At 28.0% G+C, this 15,673-nt stretch overlaps 3 protein-coding genes across 3 annotated transcripts, besides 9 other annotated features; 1 reads left to right on the forward strand and 2 right to left on the reverse strand.

The window, feature by feature from the left end:
- The first annotated feature begins 1,664 nt into the window (after window positions 1-1,664).
- Window positions 1,665-1,688: a sequence feature (AT_rich).
- A 513-nt stretch (window positions 1,689-2,201) lies between these two features.
- Window positions 2,202-2,254: a sequence feature (AT_rich).
- A 1,547-nt stretch (window positions 2,255-3,801) lies between these two features.
- CMU_000240 (uncharacterized protein) lies at window positions 3,802-5,313 on the reverse strand (the record flags this gene model as incomplete). Its single annotated transcript, XM_002141467.1, has 1 exon — window positions 3,802-5,313. The coding sequence occupies one exon, from the start codon at window positions 5,311-5,313 to the stop codon at window positions 3,802-3,804; it is 1,512 nt and encodes a 503-aa protein (XP_002141503.1).
- Window positions 5,314-5,457: 144 nt separating this feature from the next.
- Window positions 5,458-7,047, forward strand: CMU_000250 (uncharacterized protein; the record flags this gene model as incomplete). Its single annotated transcript, XM_002141468.1, has 1 exon — window positions 5,458-7,047. The coding sequence occupies one exon, from the start codon at window positions 5,458-5,460 to the stop codon at window positions 7,045-7,047; it is 1,590 nt and encodes a 529-aa protein (XP_002141504.1).
- A 1,973-nt stretch (window positions 7,048-9,020) lies between these two features.
- Window positions 9,021-9,055: a sequence feature (AT_rich).
- A 218-nt stretch (window positions 9,056-9,273) lies between these two features.
- Window positions 9,274-9,308: a sequence feature (AT_rich).
- Window positions 9,309-9,950: 642 nt separating this feature from the next.
- On the reverse strand, window positions 9,951-14,471 carry CMU_000260 (uncharacterized protein; the record flags this gene model as incomplete). Its single annotated transcript, XM_002141469.1, has 1 exon — window positions 9,951-14,471. The coding sequence occupies one exon, from the start codon at window positions 14,469-14,471 to the stop codon at window positions 9,951-9,953; it is 4,521 nt and encodes a 1,506-aa protein (XP_002141505.1).
- Window positions 10,038-10,068: a microsatellite.
- Window positions 11,305-11,326: a sequence feature (AT_rich).
- Window positions 14,472-14,499: 28 nt separating the features above from the next.
- Window positions 14,500-14,545: a sequence feature (AT_rich).
- Window positions 14,546-14,706: 161 nt separating this feature from the next.
- Window positions 14,707-14,745: a sequence feature (AT_rich).
- Window positions 14,746-15,515: 770 nt separating this feature from the next.
- Window positions 15,516-15,649: a sequence feature (AT_rich).
- Window positions 15,650-15,673: the final 24 nt, after the last annotated feature.

Raw genomic sequence — 15,673 nt, forward strand, 5'->3', positions numbered from 1 at the left:
ATAACAGACAAGTACAGAAACTTCTCAATCTCAGGGTATTATGTTGGTTACTCCTTGAAGAATAGTCTTTATTTTTCTGATTCCGTTTAAGTGCTCACAAACAACGAATTAATTGTCGTTGTTACTCCAAATTTCTTATTCTAAAATGTTCTTCATTTACAGCCATCAAAGTTTCTCTTTCAGTCATAACAACAGTACTTCCAAATTTCAATATTTCGATGTAAACATTTCTACTTAGTAGTAAATAATTCTCTTGTTTAAATGGACTAGTACAATGTATATAAGTGACTCTCTCAGCGTTTTGTCTAGACTTCAGTACGCTAGATCCCACATTCCTAGACCTATAGCTTACACGACGTTAATCACCAATGTGTACACATTAAATTCCTTAAACACCTATTTCCTGTATAGGGAGATATGTATCTGTCCCCTAGATATTACACATCTATACATTGTGTACTTAGAGTCCAAATAAAGCGCCTAATGAGCGTAGATAGAACCTGGACTGCAACAACTTTATAATATATATTCCCGCTTAAAATTTTAATAGAAGAGACAGGTCAGCGTACTTTTTACAGAGTGTGTGGACAGTATAGCGCCAACCAGCTTAGCCTCAATATGAATCATTGAGTGCATGAATTAGGCATTCTTGTAATATTAGAGGTTAAATAATAAGGATGTCAAAGGCAAGTATGTTTATACTCTATTTACTCAAGTCATAATATATGATAAGGGTTGATCTATTAATTTATTGTGGGGCTTTATGAGATTTAATAGTTTTCTCAACATTCTGATGATTATAAATTAACCACAATAAAGTATTTAATATTGTCATATTACGAAGGATACATTTAGAGAAATTTATATATTACAATAGGAATAAGGGGCTTGATAATAGCTACAATGGCAAGATAACTATCGTTTTAGCTAAACAAGCATATCGACTGAGTAATTTCTAAAAACTATGTATTTGGTATACAAGAACTCTCTGGAAAGAAATATTTATATATCTTTTTGAAGCCTGAGGAATAGCTTATTTATTTACAAATTTATTAATTAGTAGAATTTTAGATCTATTATAAATATTACGAAGAAGGGAAGGGAAAGTGAGAAAGAAAACCCAATCCACTAGTTGGATAAACACTAATCTTTAATTTCCAAAGTTATTGAATTTATATGGGTAATGAGAGAATAACTCAAAAATAGCTCAAAAGGCTATAGCTCAATAGACTATAATAGGTAAAATAGGGTATTTGCAAAGTGAGGCGTGAAATGTCTTTGTAAAGTAAGCTAATTAGTGCACTAAATATTTCTATTAATTTCCAGTTTCAAAATAATAGACTCACTATTAGTTATAAATATGTAGAGCAGAGAAATATATTATCAAGCATCTCTTAATTTAATATTTTGTCCCTAAATACATTTAGAATTGAATTACATGTTAAAAAAAGGAGATATTTAGAGGATTTTCATCTAAAAAAAACCATTAAGCTAAAGTGTATAACACTACTAATTAATTTCCAGTACCCTTTTGTACAAACAACTAGTCTAATCAAGTATTGGGTATTGCCCCAAATATAATATCAACTCAACAATCTAATCTAAAAATGACCCCTTAATAACTTAATTATATTCCTATTTCAAATATTCACTAGGGTTATGCCAAATTTATTTATATTAATATATATGAGAAAGTTACCAATAGTTTCATGATAGACATATCACTTTTGATTCTATTTAAAATTTTTACAGTAGCTTTAAATTTCAGTGAAACATAAAGATCTTGAGGATGAGATAACTGAAGTAATGCTGGAGACCTTACTTAGGTCTAATATTTTACATTGTCAAAGGAATGAATATTGGAATATACACAAGCTAGCTTTTAATAGTTGTAGTTCAAGTTATAAACTTATTTTTAACTTAGATTTAAGTCAGTTAATTATGTTTATACTTTAATGTTGTTTTAATACTAGCTTTGGTATTACACTAATTTAACGAACCAGTTTAATTATCACACAGCTCCTTTTAGTTAACAACACAAAATTTTTTAAATTGACTAATCCAATTATAGACAGTTATCAAGAATCATACTTCTGCAATATTGTGGTACTGGTTAGCTTGCAGCTCAAACATTTGAATAATTATATTTCCAAACACCGACTATATTGTAACTCATTAAGATTATCAATAACTTATTTTCCAATTATATATAAAATATTATTTTTTTAGTAGAGAATAATAAATATTTAATATAGAGTAGTATATGGACTCCAATCCTGAGATTAAAACTATTACCTTGATCTAGTAAAATCAGAAGTAAATTTATAATCTATTAAGTTCTCATTCAAAGTATAAACAAGAGTTGAATGTTAATATATATTCATTATTACTAAATAAGGGAAGAAAACAATCTAAGACTTGATTAATTAATGTACTTTTTGGTTGCTGTGAAGTTATTTTGATTCTCGAGCTTAAGACACAAGGAGTCTATTCTTAAAAGATTGTCACATCTATACATAGCTCAGACTTCATAGTAAAACTCTAAATTAATGTTAATAAACTTAATTAAACACCAATCTTTATATATTTTCTTCATTAGGATGTATAGTAGTTCTTTTCTATCTACTGTTCAAGGTTTCTAAGATTATTTTTAACAATTGATATTGGTAGTTTTAACTGCAGAGATAAATTATCACTATTTATACTAGTAGCTCTCCAGTAATAAGTTTCGTATCTGAGAAATATTCTACTAATATATTGCTTTATTGTCTAACGTATTGCTAAATCAAAACTATTAAGTAAACTCAATGGTTTTATCCAATTAAGTATATCAGCTAAACTTGCCAAAATACCCCACTTCTATCGGAAGTAAGAAATTGGTAACCTTGAAGAATTTACATAATATTGGTTGTATTATTAGGATATATTTATTGAAGTTATATCAAAGAAGTCATTTTATTATAGCACTTTTCAATCATTTGTGCAAATTTGAATTGTATAGCTAACTTTCATACTAAAAACAGTGCCAAATAATAATCATATCAAAGGCATAAAACAGGATTTTCATACGAAGAAGTGTTTTTCTATATATTTGGGACAGTAGTCTAACTATTCAAACAAATAAAGATAACATTGAAAAGTACTATATTGAGCTTGTAATATAAAAAAAAAAAAGAGAATAATCCCAGTTAATCTCTTATTTTCGTCTTCAATATACTACATCACAAAATTACATTAAATTTGATATTGTACAGTTAACCTTTTTCTATCAAGTAGAAAATTCCTCATTAAATTTATTTTGATTAATTCACTAACTCAGCCTCCACACTAATAGCACTTTAAAATACAAAATCTAGTATCCATATTTCCACATGTCAATAAAATATTCACTGTTAAATTTTCAGAGAACATGTGTATTTAAAATATTAAACAATAGTTAATTGAGTAGATATTGAAAGTTAAGAAATTATACCCCAAGAAATAACTTGTCTAATTTTGAATTTTAAGTTTTAATTACTTATTCTTGAAATAATAAAGATATCTACATGATACTAAGATTGAGAAATTACTGAATAATTATTCAAATAAATATAAGTTTAATAAAGTTGGGGTCTAATAAGGGATTTCAATATTTAAAATCAGGTAGTGATAGCCCTAAAAGTATTAAAAGTAAAATAAAAAAGGTAATTTAGTTAGAAGGCCATCTAAAAGCTTTGTTTTTAAAAACTCAAAATATTTAGCTTTAGGAACTCCAGTAAAGATAGTCATTATTACCGTTTTAATTGTTATAAATCCTTATTTTCATTGTGTAAAGCAGTAATTTACTACATCCCACGAACAGTCTCTACAAGATAATTGAGTATATTTTGAAGATGCCTTATAATCCGCTTGATAATTCTTTATAAAGTGATTATGCCCTCCTAAGGTATATTTTGGAATTGTAACACTGTCAACTTCTATTATCATGATATTTGAATTTTCTTTACACTCAATACCTATATTCTTTGAACTTCTTCGATGATGTAACATTCCAATGGGTTGCGAGGATGCATCTTTGCAATTATTCGTTAATTTATGGTGTGTAATATAATCACCTTTCAAGCCCAAGTTACAAGAGTATACAGTATTTCGTAAGTCATCGACATAGGATACAACATTTATAGATCTCCTCAAAGAGTTACCTACTTTTATATATTGTAGATTTTTAGTTTTGCTTATTTTCATGGGTATATCAGTGCTAGCAGAAGATAGATCGCAGAATTTTGCATTCATACCTCTTCCCATATAACTAGTACCTTTATTTAGAGTAGGCTCCATTTTTATAGATGTCTTTTTACACACTTTATAATTTGTATATGGAAGTACTGATACTACTCCAGATGCTGTTGTTGACAGAGCACTTGTAGTTGGCAGTAAAGTAGAAGTTCTATTTGATAAGTCCACTTTAGGACTTAAGTTATAGTTTAAATCTGAAAATGGTACATGGTCAGAGACTCCATTTTCTGATAAATCAGAATATGTCTGTTTGGCATTATCACAGACCCACATTTTAATTCTTTCTTGCTGCAATATAGCTGCATTATATTCATCGTTTGTATACTCATATTGATAATCGACGCACATCCATTCAGGACGCTCAGATAGTTTGTATTCTTTAGAAAAATTTTCAATATTCAAATCAGTATTATCTAACTTGTTGATATCATCAATTCTCATATTCAAGCACTCAACTCTTCTATTTAACTTATCTAAATGATCATTTACTTTTATCAAGTCACATGAGCCATTGACACTTGGACTATTTCTGGAAGTTGACATATTAGAGCAACATATACGATATAATGGAGTTGAGATGAATTTTGACTTAGAATTTATAATTGAACCATTTGCAGCCAAGTAATTTTCTTTGCCAAGTGATATTGTATTTGGAAAACCCAATTCATTTTTTGAATCGGAGTATTTACTTTTCACTTTGGATGCTAATTGTTTTATTATATCAATGGTTGGAATTTGTTGGCAAGCGCCTATAAGGACAGATGTTGAATCAGTATCTGCAACAGAAGCTGTATATTTTTCTAGTATATCTTCATCTCTATTTAAAATGCTGATGCCAGAGCTATTAGTATAAGTAAGTTTGGGGAGTATTTCCAGAGCTTCACATTTTGCTGCAGGTTGGAGAAGAAGTTGATCCACAATTTTGCCTGCTTTCTTTAATATATCACTTGAGCTTGGTGAAAGGACATCATTAGTCTGCATGAGAAGCCTTGCTTGAAGTATTTTGTAGCTTGATAACTGCAGTAATGAGCTTTTCATGTCACGGATAGACACAAAACGTCTTATTGTAGATCCACTAACGTTCGCGTCTTGAATTGGCGGTATATGGGTACCTGATGTTTATGTTCAAAAGTGATCTTTTAGGTTTAGATTTGCCACTATTAGAGTTACACTGATCAATTTATGCTATATAAAATGGATCATAGTTTCTGTAGACTTAAAGATCTAGATGAAATAGCATTTTGGATCCGACCAAGAGTGAATAAAACTGGGAAAACAGTGGTTGCTCTTCAATTCGCTCCAGATGATGTTAAGTTTGCCCCTACGATAGAATACCAAATTAAAAAGAGACTTATTGGACACTGTGGAGGGTTTGATCCTAGTCAATCTTTTAGTGGGGGGGTACAGCTAGAAATTGTTGTATTGAGTGACTTGTTGAGTCCACCATGCTGCATAGATATACTTGGTGTAAAGAAGTGTTCTGCTAATATTCTTGTACACTTTGGGCACTCATGCTTACAAGGTATAAATCAGTTTGATATACCTATAATGCTTGTTTTCCCAAATGAAACTAATAATTTATGCTGCGCTATGGTTCTTGAAAAGTTGGGAGATTTAATAAGAAGTCAACTAAATAAAGTAAATTGTGATGCAATGCATAATATAATCATTTCATATGACCTAGGTTTACATAATATTTTCTTCCCTGATGATACACAGGAACTATCTGAAGCTTTCGCTTTTTTGGAAGAGTTCCTAAAACTCCAGCTTTCTTCGACTAATATTTCTTTATATTTACTAGTTGCTCCTAAAACCCTCAATTATGGCACTAATATTTCACATGTGAATATTTTTGGAAGGAAGATAAGATCTACTTCTTTTTCAGAGGAGTCTATTGATAATATTTATGATCTACTCCAATCAGGTAATACAAAAGAACAAATGAATCATAAAATATATCTATTTCACTTGTATTTAAAAAGTGCACTTAACGGAAACGGTTTCTTAGAAAGATTTTCAGTTACTTATGGCAGTTGCTGTTCTATATATCCATGTACTATAAGTGATGATAACATTAATATTGATAAACTTAGAGAGGATGAACTAGGAAGGTTAATTTTGAAGCGTTTCAATATGATAGAAAGTGCTAAGTTAATGTCAAGTAGAGTTGGCTTAATTGTAACTCCAAATATGAGTTCAAATACTTGGAGAATGTTAAAGAAATATAAGTCAATACAAACAAGAAGGGATAAACACTATATAAATACAGATACTATCGAATATCTTGTCATTGCAATGTCTGGAATAAATGAAGTCAAACTTGGAAATTTTCCAAGAATTCAGGTATTTTGTTATATTGGATGTTTAGAATACTTCTTTTCTTGTATACTTAAAGAGCACGACATTCGTTACCCCATTATTTTGACATGCTTTGAATATGAAATATATTTAGGAATACGAGAATGGTCAACAGTATATTTGGATATAGATGAGATGATTTGTAATGGGTACTACACACAATTTCCTGATACCTTGTGTAAGTTCACTACTGAGATAGTGGATAAACCCAATGGTAGCTTGGCAAATAGCAATATTTTGGAGAAGATGGATCCGGCTACAAAGTTGTTATATAGTACTTTAGTCTCTAAACGTTTAGAAAATGGCTCATTTTATGGTTTAGACCCAAGCGATGGGATTGATGTAATCCCCAGAATATTGGTTGGTCATAGTGGAATTGCCTCCATGTATGCTCAAGAGTTGAATAGTTTGTGAAGATATGAGGAAGTGGATCTCATTAGTTGTACTATTCTACTTTATTTAAATTAGATACTTTATATGAGCTTGACTATATTTAGGCTTTAAATATAATATTGGATATATGCGCTCTACTAATTCTACTTTCAGCTATTAGTGAGGTGCTATGTAATAGTTACGTAACAAGTTGCAACATTGTAGCTATAAACCATTATAGAGCTTTTGAAATATCAATATTTGTAATATAGTTTTGAGGAAATTTAAACTTTATTCAATATATATAAAAGTTAGAGAGGGGGGTTTTGTAGACAAGTAAAACACCTTAAATGCAACTACCTATATTATTATCTCAGAAAATTCAACAAAATTTGAAATTTGTAGTTTGTAAATTTGGTTGTAAATAAGTGTCTAACCTTTAAAAAGGGAATGTATATTCTTTTTTATGCCTTTTTTGCTCTTCTGTGATGGAAGCTATAACTATTTAGTTATATCTTACCTAGTTTTTATTTAAATAAAAATACAGAAGTATGGGAGTAATAATATTGAGATTGTTAATATAGATATTTTGAGTTCCTCATACTAGCTTAAAAGAAAACATTTGGCAGCTCTCAAGGGAGATAGACCAAAGATTATACTCAAGAGTAAAATAGCTAAACATTAGATTATTTCGTATCGTATAACATATGCAAAATATAGTTTATATTTGCTCATATGATTGTCCTGAGAATACCTTCATTTCTGAATAACACATCTAATTATAGAACAGCTGCAACACTAATTAAAGTCTATCACCTACCCACATATTACGAAGCTTGAAATAAGCTGTTAAACTAATTTATTTTGGATTATATATAATAAAAACAATTTCTCAACACTTTTTATGAAAATAATTGTAAAGCTTAGTGAGTAGCTAAGTTAAAAGAATTAAGATCAGTGCAACATGACCCTTTAGATGACCTCTATTCTATAGCTTCGCACAAAAGTTTACTAGTTTAAAAGATTCCACTTGAATAGTATAGATTCTAGAATTAAAGTTCTAAAGTTCATATTAAGAAAATAACTGAATATATTACATAAGTACATACTGAAACATTGCAGAAAATTTGGAGAATATTCGATTAGTAATAACTCTTAGATAAATGTTTTTAGTAATTAATAGCACAAGTACATTTAAGATCACAATTTAGCTGCCAATTTTCGTGTTAAGGAAAGTTTTATCTTCAGTATACTGGTAGAACTCTGTATAATAAAGTTTTCAGCTAGAAGTTAAAGAGAGCTTATATATAGATACACTGTATTTTGGCTTGTTATCATGATTGAACAATATCACATCTAAAATAGTGACAATTCTTCATATAATAGACCTCATATATACGATAGAGAAATTTAAATAGAATTAAAGAGATTTATGAATTAAAGTATATAGTTTAGCTTTTATTGGATGAAAATATATATGGATATCTAAAATCTCAGTATAGTTTATTGTTAGAGAACTATTCAAAAAGAAAGTGAATATCTACCTTTATCCAAGTTGGAGTTTTATTAGTATTAGTTTTATGAAGTAGTACAGAATTTTTAGTAGTGTTATAATAAAGATATTTATTTGCAATTAATTTTTACTAGTAAACCAGTAAGTTTGCAGTTTAATCTTTATTTAAAAGTAAAGATTACAAGACATATATCGGTGACTTTAAATTTAATAAAACCCAACTCTTCAATTACTTGAAAAAGATGTATTTATAAATTAGTTCCTTACTAGTGGTCATTTCTAATTAAAATATTAAGATATCACCTGTAAGTAGTTGGGTGCAATTACACTTCATTATATATGTATCCAAGCTTCTTATATAATATTATTATCTTTACATTTGAAATAATTTTAATCATTTCAAAGTAGAATTTAAAAAGCGAATAAGCCTTGGAGTATAACTTGAGATTATTAGACTTTACTATTTCAGTTTAGCATTATCGGCTTTCTGAAGATTTCATAGTTAATAAATAAGATTCAAAATTTAAAAATTTTATTGATTATACCAATTTCCATATCTTCGCTTTGGAGTATAAGTAGTATTTAAGCTTGTAACAGTTATTCAAACTTAAAGTCTAAAAGTTTTCGAATATTACTAAGATTAGCTAATTTATGTAAAGTTTCTATTCTTAGTTCCTTTGTAATTACTTTTGGTGTTAATATTAGAGTTTGAGATGCAAGTAGATCCTCTGAGTAAGAGACAAGTACTTTGCTAGAAAATTTAATTATTCTTAAAACTTTTTTTTTAAATCTCAATAGTATCAATACATCTAAAGTATCATATGATTGTGGCAATTTCAGTGTGATTCCAATCCTTGTAAAACATCAGAGCTATTTAGTAAATATTCAATAATATAGTATTATGAAGCTCAGACTTTCTAGTATTTGAGGGCTTTGTGCATAAGGTTTTTGATAAGATTGTATTTACTTTTTAGAAAAGCTCAAAATACTTTAATTTCATAAGCCTATGCAAATTACTTTTAAATATCTACCTATAATTTCAATAAGTAAATTAATTAGCTGCAAAGCTAACTCAACTACTAAGGCAGCTTTGCAATAGTCCCTTTTCAAAATATTAGTTGTTTCCTCTAGTATAGCACCGGCCTTCCTAAAATACTTCTCTAGTAAAAAAGCAATAAAACTTGAAGCAAATACCTTGTTTTGGTCTTTTGTATGTTTCATCTTTGCGACTTCTATATACTTTGCAATATGTCAGAATTGTACTCAATAAATAAATAGCTTATTTAAGAACTAAATAGAATGCAAATAAAATCTCTAGTAGCAGCAGAATTTATTTAAATCATGTAATATTAAGAATATAAGCTGTTACTAGGTAGTATAGATACTTCGTGAGACAAATTTTAATACTGTAACAATATATCACAACATTAGTTTATTTGTAACTTGGTTTAACATATAGTGTTGTAATAATTTTAAATTCATTTGGTAATTCTGTTGGTATTGACTTTATAGTACCAATATCATTATCATCATTATCATCATTATCATTAGTTCTGGAAGTTTCATCGGAATCACTTGATATATTTTGAATATTTTTTATATTAGATTTAGTTGCAACTGCAAGACGAATATCAGGACGTAAATGGACAGTTAAAACTTCTTCACTAGCTATCTGATAAATAGATGTACCATTCGAATCAACAGATGCAATTATATTACCACAAACTACTAAAGTATATCCATCTTCAAGACTTACAATAGAAAGAATAATTTTATCTGAGTTTATTAAACATTTACATTCGTCTGGAATTTTACCAATAGATGTTACTTGTTCTATTAAATTAGAAATTTCAACTTTATTATCTTTTATACTAATATAAATTTGAGGTTCACCACTCATTCCACCAAAAGAAATTTCATGGTTACATTGAACACTTAAACTCATACTATTACCAAGAGAAAAAGGTGAACCAGATGACAATATAATTGATTTATCTTCTACAAATCCCAATGGATATAACTGATTAGCATTATTAGAAGTAATTTTACTATCTGGAACATAATCAAAGAATTCACCAAGACTCACAGGATAATTCCCATTAGTTTGATCTAAATATTTAGCACTATTAAATGATAATGTAAATGGAATACCACATATTAAACCAATTTCACCTGTATTTAAATCTTTTTGATATGTATAAATATTATTACCATTAACAGTAATAAATATTTGATATTCATCTCCAAATTCTAATTTATCTGTTATTAATTTAGCAGCACAATTTCTATAATCAGAAGCTGTACCATTATAGTCAGAACTATAAAATGAAATATAATTTCTAGCAATAATAACTGTATAAGCAACTTTATCATAATTTAAAAGAACTATTGCTTGTAAAAATCCAGGGAAATTCCTAAAGGCTTGCCCAAGTTGTTGATTAACATAATCTGGAATCATTGACTTAAATGTAAGGGTATATTTATCTGGATTAGGCATACATAAATATTGTATTTCAGATCCTGGAATTATTTCATTTGCTATTGAATACCAATTATAAAATGGGGAATTTTGACTACAACCACTAACACCTGCTGCTATTTCCGATCTAGCTATTTCACTTGCATATTCAAGAGCTTGCCAATATGGTTGATGACTAAATGATGATCTTACTAATCTAACATTCATTGGTGGCATATTAGATGTTGTAATATGATTAAATTTCCTACCACGAGTAGAAATTGTACTTTGAACTTGTCCATTTATGTAGATACTTATAGCAGCTGTGTAATTTAATTTTATATTAATTACTCGACTATTTTGATTATATAGGGTGAAACTTATTTTATCTCCTGCAAAATTACTCATATTAAAGCTTCTATTACCCTCATACAATATTGATGTATATGACATTGATAATGTAATTATAGATTCTTCAGCTGAATTCCTTAAATATACTGCAATATCATTATTAGACCAATTATGAAGATATATATCAAGATAAATATCTGATACTGTATCTATATTTGCAGGCATATATATAGTTGATGAAATACATGATCCAAACATTGTTAAAGTACAACTATCAGAACCTTCATTTTGTCCAATATACACACCAGTCCAAGGATACCAAAGTGAATCTGAATATACAATAGAATATGTATATGGATTCTGAACAAATAGAATAGGGATAATCTTTGAAATTGGTTTTATGTTATTAGATGTTTGAGATATACTCTGTGGCCAATCAGCAAAAGTACTTGTTAATGAATGTATAACATACTTCTTATTTGAACCATAAGGGAATTCAACCATTGGAATAATTTTAGAATTATAAAATCCAATCCATATGCAATATTTAGATCCTAAATTTAATATCATACCAAGTGGTAATGAACCACCAACACCTACACCAGCATTAACATCAATTAGTGCAATTTGATTATATGTAATAACTAATTGAAATATTTCAAGTCCACTATCTTGTATAAAACTAAATATTTGAATAGTATCAGAGTATAGGAATGAATTACCTATAGTTTGCTCGGGATAAGAAAGAATAGGCTGAACAATTCCAGAAATTGAGACTGCAAATCCATCAGATAATTCTTTATTACATATATCTGTTGCTGCACTACCAGAACATGTACTACCACTACATAAACCATTCATGCTACAAGGAGATGAAAATTCTAAACTAGTTAAATTAAATTCGGTAAGATAATTATCATTTGTATTTATAATTTGTAATGATTCCTCAGAAGCTAATGAAAATGCTGGGAATCCTGAGATTACATTAGTTATACCACTAATATTTTCATCAAATATTACAGTTAATGATACATCTAAACCACTATTAGGTATTGTTGCTACTAATCTTGAGCATAATATTAAATATACATTATCATTATCTACTGATAATACCATATATAAGCCATTGAACATGATATTAGAAATACATGTTGATGACAAAATACCACTTACTGATACATTTTGCAACATATTAGATAATTTAATTATACCATTTGTACTTATATATATATTAACAGCTTCTTTACCTGAAGATGTTTCTAAAAATTGAATAGTTAATGGTAATGTAATATATGTAGCCTCTATAAGACTATAAATACCACTACTTAAACCATTAGTATCTATACCTACAATTTGATATGAAGAACATTTACCATTTACAGATATATAACAACTTTCAGAATTAGGAGATGATTGACTGACAAGTTCTGGGTATCCTTCTGCTGGATAACCATCACTTGAATAAATAAAATTCGATGTAATACCCTCAATATATCCACTAACTACACGGAATGATGTTAATGAAATACCTAATAATGGAATAGAACAGAGTTGTAGAGTTTTTCCATTATGCATCATTGAAACTGCTAATTTATTATTATTTGTAACACCAATAAATACTTGTATAATACCATTGTAATTTAATTCCTTATTTTCTGGTAAATATATGGCATGACTATCTATTAAAACTCCTACACTATTAAATATAGTAATAGATACAGAAGACTGTGCAAATAATACTGCTGCTCTCATATAAATTCCATCTCCCATTGTAATTGCTCCACGTATTCCAGGTATAGTAGGTAATAGTTCCTGAATATATTTAGAACTTTCAGGTGCAAATCTAGTTACAATCTTTATTTGATTACCTGGTTGTAGTGGTGTAGTTAGCCTCATTTCATTACCAGTACAATTAGTTTCATCAACTTTACATTTTGTATGACCAGAAGCTGTTCCTAAAGTAGTAGGTTCAGGATATACTGTTGTTATTATCGATGTGAACCAAACTGGAGCAGAAACACAATGAATACCAAGTCCTTCTACATTAACTCCTATAAAATAATAGTCTTCAAAACCAACTAACAAGTATCCACCAGTTATAAGGAAACTCAGATTATTATAAGTATTGTAATAACCTTGTGATGCCTTTATAGATAAAGACTTAGGTATAGTATAATTAGACTCTTGACCAGTAATTAAATTTTTTAACGTAACTGGCACGTCATTAAAAATATCTCCTGGATAATTGATAGAAAATGTAGCAACAACAGATTGAATATTACTAAACTTGAAAACAAATGGAGTACCGTATAACCCTTGGTCTACAGAAATTTTGTAACCTTCAGAAAATGGACTATTACCAGCTTGAACAATAGATGTATGCATGCATGATCCAAAAATTCCTGAAAAGCATGACCAATCAGATCTCCATAACCCAGAACTCGCATCTACTTTCTGTTGCCATAAATCATATGACATTTGTTGTAATCGTGTAAATTTAGATAAAGAAAAATTAAAGAACTGAGTGAAGGTTACTGCCTTTTGTTGGACTCCAAAATAGGGGATAATTCCACTTATTATAGGATCATCAGGAAGATTAATATATGCCATTTCATATATTGTACCAGATAAATCATAATATAGTGATAATTTTTTATCTTCATATACTAGCCAGACAATATAATTATCATTAGGAGAAACACGATACATATTTCCAATATTCCCTGGATATAAATTACTATTCACAGTAATATACTGATTACTTTGGGTTAGTATCATATTATAATGATTCATTAATGCTAGACCCATTGATTCTTGTCCAATATGAAGTACAATATATGGATTCCCATTTCCATCTAAAATAAGGTATAATACCTGTGTATAATACCATGGTATCTGATAATGTGATGTTAACAATAAATTAGGTCCAGTTGGAATTGTACCATTTATTTGAATTGCATATTTATTTAATAAGCTATTAGAACATAGACCAATAATACCTGCCCCTGTACAAGATACCCCTGACTCACATGATCCTTTAATACTACAATTTTCTTGTAATATTGATGCAGCTAATGGTTGTGCAAATGTCAGTTTGGCTATTGAGGATATAACAATAAATAGAAATAATTGTATTATGCTCATTTATATTAGGAAAATGCCACAAATACACAAATATTATAATTTAACTGAAATTAATAAGATATATTTAATAAATACCATTGAAATGGTTCGCTCAATGAATATGAAAATTGCATGCAACATGGACTGCTTAATGTAACACGACAGGACGTTAATTGAAATAAATATTTCACACTTTAATAATAATCAAATCTAAGACTAACACCAACCTACTTTATATGAGAAAATAACAATAAGCAATTTTAAATATTTTTTAAGTAATTTAAGTAATAAATTTGATATCTCCTAATAGAAGATGAAAACAAAAGTACAGTTGCAACTTTTAACTATAGTATGCGTATATAAGGAATTATTTGATTTTAAAGATAAAATCCAATTACTTCATTTTTTTTTAAATCAAATATTGATAATGTAATATTAAGCACTCATTTTATATTTTTACTTTTATACTATTTAGAGAATTAGTAGATAATATTTTCTCTAAAATTATATATAACTACTTACAATAAATTTTATATCATATTAGATTAGAAAAAATTGACTTTTCTTATATACAAATAAATGAAATATCTCGTAAATATTAAGTAGAAGTTTCTTAATTACTAGGTGTTTGTAAAAAAAGATGTGTTTAAATGTAAATTAATATTCACTAATTATTGAGATTATTCACAAAATTAAATATTTCGATGAAATTTTATAAAATATCTTTTTTTGCGTTAATTATCTATCATGAAACATAATAATCACAATAACTTTCATAATTTCACCAATGTTGTATGATAATATCATGTGTAATAGATAAAAGTACTATTGCAATTTTTTTATTCATGAAATTAATTATTTTATTGTAAAATTCCCACTTTTTTTTTTCTTTTTTTTTTACTGGTGATTATCTTTTAAATTACTAGATACTAATATACAAAATATTTTTCTAATATAATATTATGAAATAACTTTGATTAGGTACTTGAGCAGCATTGACTATATTAAGGTAGTTAATCCTGGGGTAAATCTATTAAATAAATATTATTTACTGGGAATAAGTAGATTTTATTAAAAATTATTTTAGGATAATATTATTATAATTCAGTTAAAATATATTTTGTTACAAAAATTAATATTAGATTTTATATAAATAGCTATTAAAAATTCCGATTATTTTAATTATATCAAATAATTTTCAACTTCTTTTCTTATTTATGAAC

The sequence above is a fragment of the Cryptosporidium muris genome, genomic scaffold (assembly GCF_000006515.1).
Source record: "Cryptosporidium muris RN66 scf_1106632373461 genomic scaffold, whole genome shotgun sequence".
In the NCBI taxonomy this organism is placed as follows: domain Eukaryota; phylum Apicomplexa; class Conoidasida; order Eucoccidiorida; family Cryptosporidiidae; genus Cryptosporidium; species Cryptosporidium muris.